The 6,061-nt window shown below is 31.3% G+C and overlaps 1 protein-coding gene across 1 annotated transcript; it reads right to left on the bottom strand.

Moving 5' to 3' along the window:
* Positions 1-944: 944 nt before the first annotated feature.
* On the bottom strand, positions 945-4,593 carry LOC111372216 (glycolipid transfer protein 3-like). Its single transcript, XM_022994441.1, has 6 exons — positions 3,914-4,593; positions 3,734-3,789; positions 2,695-2,825; positions 2,196-2,331; positions 1,717-1,860; positions 945-1,245 (listed from the first exon to the last, which is right to left on the bottom strand). Exons 1-6 carry the CDS (start codon positions 4,152-4,154, stop codon positions 1,210-1,212), a joined length of 744 nt encoding a protein of 247 aa, XP_022850209.1. The 5' UTR covers positions 4,155-4,593; the 3' UTR covers positions 945-1,209.
* Positions 4,594-6,061: the final 1,468 nt, after the last annotated feature.

The following is a 6,061-nucleotide window of genomic DNA, read 5'->3' as shown; positions in this document are numbered from 1 at the left end:
ATAAGGCGTCCAAACGTTTTTAATCAGGTAAGTCAATTGTCATTGATCAACGGTGAGGAAATGGCCAGATCATATCTTCAAGAAGGGTAGAAATTGCATTACAATAAACCCGGCCCAATAGCTTCAAAAGGGGCCAAGAATGTGAGGCACATTTATTTGGGCTCAACAGCCAATATACATAAGTTAAAATTAGCTAATTCGATTGTTAATAATATGAAAAAAGGTTGAAAGATGTTGGATTAGATGAATGTTAAATTATCAAAGTGAAATCGAAATTCCTAACTTAATCTCATAAATCTTCGCAAAGTCTTAAGCTTTGAAAGATTTTAGATAAATTTAGTATAACTTTAGTTTTAGTACAAATTATTGTATTGTTAAATTGGTTACGAGTTCAGACTGAAGCAAGATTTAAAATAAAAATTGATAGTAAGTAATTAGTCTCTGGACGATGTACAATTGCAAAATAGGTGAACAAGTTCAACAAGCTACATTGTGATAACCAAGCTGCACTACACATTGTCGTAACCTAATTTTCTATAAACACACAAAGCATATTCATTTAAACTGTCATATGGTGAGAGAAAATATTCATTCCGGACAAATTGCTACATCTTTTTACTTCATCTCATCTACAAATTGCTGACATATTTTCAAAATCCATTGGCAAAGTAATGTTATATTAACATCTAAGCGAGTTCGGCATTCTGGACATCCATGCTCCAACTTGAGTGTGTTAAAATTCACACAGTTCATTTGGAAATATTCCACCGGTCATCCTTTTTTATTTTTAGGGAGACACATTGATTTTGTATATTCCTTTTTATTTTATACATTGTCTATGTACAAGAACCCATTTACAGAATTTTAATTAATGAAAACAAATTTCATTCCACTGTTCTTCCTTTCCTTTTCTGTCCATCCACATGCACATCAGTCATCATATATACACAATAAATATGTATAATTTTCTTGATGAACTTCATAATATGTTGACTATTTTACACTGTACAAGGTATAGCTCTATATTGCATGGGAATAGATTTATCTATAGGGAAGAAAGAAAGATCAATGAAAACTCAACTCGGTACACTTCGTCTAACTTTAATAAAGTAAATAAGAACGAATTAAACGGTACAAAAGAAAAAAAAATATTTTTTTTTTCAATTGTACAATCTAATTATGTATAGTAGTAAGTACCAAACATATCATTCACGTGGACTTCAACTTATCCAATCCATACGTTCTCTGCACGATAAGGGCAAAGTAAGAAAAGTGGAGAGAGAAAGTTAGCACATAATATCAAACATAATAGTAATTCGGATAAAAAAAAAAGGGAAAATAGTTCATTGAACTCATTTTTCATTTTCCAGTGAAATAACTTTATTAGTTCATATTAACTCATTATACACATTTGTTTCAATCAAGTTACTCAATATTTCCATTAGTCAAGCTAACAACTTGGCCACTTGTTTGGTTTTGGTAAAAAAAAAAAAAAAAAAATCAAAATTTTAGTAAATTTTGATAAAAGTTAATGAAATATGTAATTAAAAAATTGTAGGTCCCGTGAAATGTATAGTTAAAATGAGTTTTGGAGAAAAATAAATTTAAAGAATTAGGGGCTTGGTCAAAGTAATTTAACTAAACCAAGATTATAAATTAAGTGATTCAATTTCGACAAAATAAAGTTCAAAAGGAAAGATGAATGTAGTGGCTCACCATAGTTTCATAGTTTCGTTCCAACTGGGGTACAAGTAACGAAATTAGGATTTGCATCTCTTTTTTAAGCATATCATTGTCTGCATCTTTGGCCTTGAGAATATCTATCAAACTTTTGGTGTCGGGCACTAGTTTGAGAGCAACCTATAAAAAGAAAATGCATATAAATACAACAAAAAAATCTTTAGTCGGTAAAGAACGAATAGGTGCAAACATACAATATGTATGAAACACGTTACGAAGTGCATATTTTGAAGTAATTTACTTTAATCAAGCAATACAAGACGTGATGATATTATTTTAGTGAAGCGAAATTAATCGTTCGCAGGTTTGATGGTTCTCTACATGTAAATCGAGAAGCCACAATACCCCCCCCCCCCCCCCCCCCCCCCCCCCCCCCCCCCCCCCCCCCCCGCCAACCCCCCCCCCCCCCCCCCAAATAATAAAAAAATAAACTACTTTAAAAAATGTAACGTTACTTTATAAGCTGCAGAAGAAATCCATCCATGCCATGGCTTAAGAGTGTTATTATATGACTTTTCCACTGCTTGTTCCATGTCCCTCTCAAAATCCTCAACAAGTAATTTTAACAAAGTTACTGAAAAATCCAGTGATCTGCAAATAACATTTGAAATATAGAAATGCATTTTAGTGACAAAATCAATAAGTTACCTTAAATATCAATTTTTTATTTGAAAAAAAATAAATAAAAGCTTTGCAAATAATAAATTATGTGGCCATTGAAATTAACCCTAAATTAAATAATGTCTTCCCTAATACATGCACAAAGAAATTGAACTTTACTATTTATATATTGATTTTTGACACTTTGGTTGACACTGTCATTGTTGTCAAGTGTCAATTGAATGAAAAAATTGTTTGAAATTCAAACTATCCAATAGAATAATGACATGTGACAAAGTGTAAACTAACGTATACACCATAGTGTACATATAACAAGGTTAAAAGAATTTTTACCTGGTAAGCCAAACAAAGGCTTTACTGCACGTGGGACCCTTCTTGGCCTTTCCTTCACTGACCTCTTTCTTCAATATTTCAACCACATCCCAATATCTCAATGGATCAGAATCATGGACCGTCTCCAATCTCTAGACATTGATTGAAGATATAAATAAGTACAAGATTGGTTTTATTAACAAATTATAACTTGGTTAAATTAAAAGTACAAGAATAGGTTAATGGACGGAAATGTTTTTTATTGAACAATATTTATTTATTTGGCGTTATTTGATCATGTAGATTCTGGTTGACCACAAACTGTATTTAAGGAGCGATCTATTATGTTTTTATTTTTATTTTTTTACAATTAACATTATCGATCATGTCACATTAGTATTTGGAGGAGCCAAGTGAATCTCGCCATTGATTTCCATTTACAAAATCGCGTTCAGTGATTAACAAAGTAAACAATTATTGGATGAAAATTTAAAAACATCCTAATAATTTAAAAATGACAGAAATAGGAGGGTATAAGAGTAATGCTCCTCTACTAAAAGGTCTGGTAGAGACTTCCTCTCCCATTTTCTCTCACCTCGACGGCATCATGATTAAAAAAATACCCTCAAAAACCCACCCTCACCCCAAATTGTGAGAGGGACTGCACTACCAAGCCTCTTCCACGTCTGATAGTGTAGCATGGTCCACGGTATAAAGGACTAGATGGACATAAAGCTTTATGGTGAATTATTGCATCGGATAAAAGTCAAAGTGAAAGCTTGGCTCTTGCCTCTTTCTTAGCCGTCAATGATTTAATTACGATGCAGACTTGCGATGCATGAGGGACCAATGCGTGTGTTTTGCACATTCATGAACTGAAAATGACAAGAATTTAGCATAATCCATGAATTTAATTTGGAAGTTACCAAAGCATAATTTCAAAGTAACCATAAAAATAAGTATTTAACTTATTATTTAAATAAGTAACTTTAAAATGTTATCCAGTATAATCGAGTGGGACATGCCAAACAAACCATTTGGACTTTAGTTGGTAATTTACCTGGATATTCTGATGAATGTCTTGCCTCAGGACAGCCATTGTTGGCCCTATCTTATCTGCACATAGTACAGTTGAAGTATCCAATGTTTTATTAAAAAAAAAATGTTTACAGGAATTAATCATTCAAAATAAACACACAAATCATTAATCAAATATATATAAATAGAGATAGAGATGAACCAAGAACTTGAATCAGAAGGTTGCACAGAGAGAGAAATGGTTTGATGGGAATTTGCAGTGTCGTTTGAAGATCATCTCCACATCTCTCCGCCGCAGGTTTAACGCCTTCTGTCTCCGCTGCAGGTTTAACGCTGTCTCTCTCCGCCGTAGGTTTAACGACGTCTCTCTCCGAAGCAGCCGACAGCTCTTGAATGGCTGACCTTATCTCTGATGATATCTCCGCCTCCCTCCGCCGCTTCATTTCAACACCCTTTTACTTCTTCCTCTTCCTTAATTCTCTCTCTGTGTCCCACACTATATATAGAACTCTATGCTTTGGTATTCCAATTTTTTTAGAAAATTATTGTGTTGACTAGAAAGATGCTGATGTGAGAAATGGCATCAGATAGATTTCTATCAACTGGCCTAAGGAAAACTTCTTAAGTGTGAACTCTATAAGATTCACTTTTAATTGTAATTTTTAATACAAATTCAATATTCATCTTAGGTTAGACATGTGATTGTGACCTCTTAAATTTTGACGTTGAAATTATCATTTACACTTCTGCAATATAAAATTAAACAAGATAATACAAGTTGCAGGTTAATTATAAATAAGGTTGAACTATCCAATTTCAGAATAAATCAAGAAACACTGGAGATTTTTGGCAACATCACACTTGGCACAAGACCGACATATAAGGGGACTTCTCAACTTGTCTTGATTGAAGGTTTGACCTATTTCTTAGTAGAAGGAAACAAAACATTACATTCATTATCTCGTCCAAATCGATGAGTGGTTCTATTTGAAGCGTTCTTTTCATAAAAAGTATTTAATAAATTCGAAAAAAATTAAAATAGGCAGCCGAAAGGCCTTGAGCAAAAAAATTGTGGGACCTTTTAAATAATAATAATAATAACTGAAAATTTTCATCATGATAAAAAAAATTAATGGGAGCAAATAATCACTAAAAAATCTATCAATGATTTTTTGACAATATTATTATAAGTATTCTGACATAAATTAATATTTTTTAATAATTTCGGACAGAATTATTGACACCAATATTGTTGACTATCACTGATGCACATCCATTCACAATTATGGATGACAATATCGTCTTCAATAGAGTAGTAGTTATGCCATATTTAACTCTGCAGCAAAATTTGAGGTAAGTTTTACACCATTTTGCATCAAATCTTATACCAAACTAAAAATAATCTTCAACCATTACACCAAAAAATTGCACCAAATAAATACTGCTCAATCGTTTTCTTCATTTTTTATTCTTTACAATTTATATATCTGAAAAATTATTTATTCATTTAATTTACTACTACATAATTAATTGTGTTTCGTTTATGAAAATCAAATTTCAAAAATGTAGTACAATTAATAATAATGCCACAACTAAGAAACTATTAAATCACAAAAATAAAAATAAAATGATGATTAAATCATTGTAATAAAAAATTATTAAAGTTGATTACAAAAAATAATAATAATAATAATAACAACAACAGTACTAAAAAATAATAGTAATAATTATAATAATTATTAATTAAGAATTAAAATTTAGGTATAATATAAAATGACACAAATATCCTTAACAACATTTGGTACTAAATGAAAAAAAGGGCGAAAAAGACTTTAATCAAATATGGTGCAACATTATTCGCTCACATCATTTTGCACCAAAATGGGGTGTAAAATGGTGCAAAATTTGGTTTTGGATTGGAGTAACGTTGCACCAAATATTTGTTGCAAAATAGGAAATAATGGTGTTTTTAGTTCTAGGATTTGGAGTTGTTCTTAGTGTCACCAATAAAAGTTTTAACATTTATATCATCAATTATCACCTACACACTGTTATGAAGGATTATCGATGATAATGTCGTTAATAATGTTCCTGACAATAATTGTCACAATGAAAGTTTAAAGTTTCTTTATTCGTTTTTCAAAAAAGTTACTAAAGGAATATTACAAAAGTAACTTAAGATATCTTTTCCTTTTTTATTATATCAATACCACATAAATTTTTGGTTCTTGTCAAATACAGGACCTTGGGTGACCATTTAATTGACCCTAGCCGCCTCTAAGAACAGAATGAGAAGCTACGTATAAAGTAAAAGTCCCGTATACAAATTTGTCGAGTGGCGATAAAAATA

This window comes from Olea europaea, chromosome 23 (genome assembly GCF_002742605.1).
Source record: "Olea europaea var. sylvestris chromosome 23, O_europaea_v1, whole genome shotgun sequence".
Classification (NCBI taxonomy): domain Eukaryota; kingdom Viridiplantae; phylum Streptophyta; class Magnoliopsida; order Lamiales; family Oleaceae; genus Olea; species Olea europaea.
Note: the sequence above shows the minus strand (reverse complement) of the source record. Positions and strands in the feature narration are given on the sequence as shown.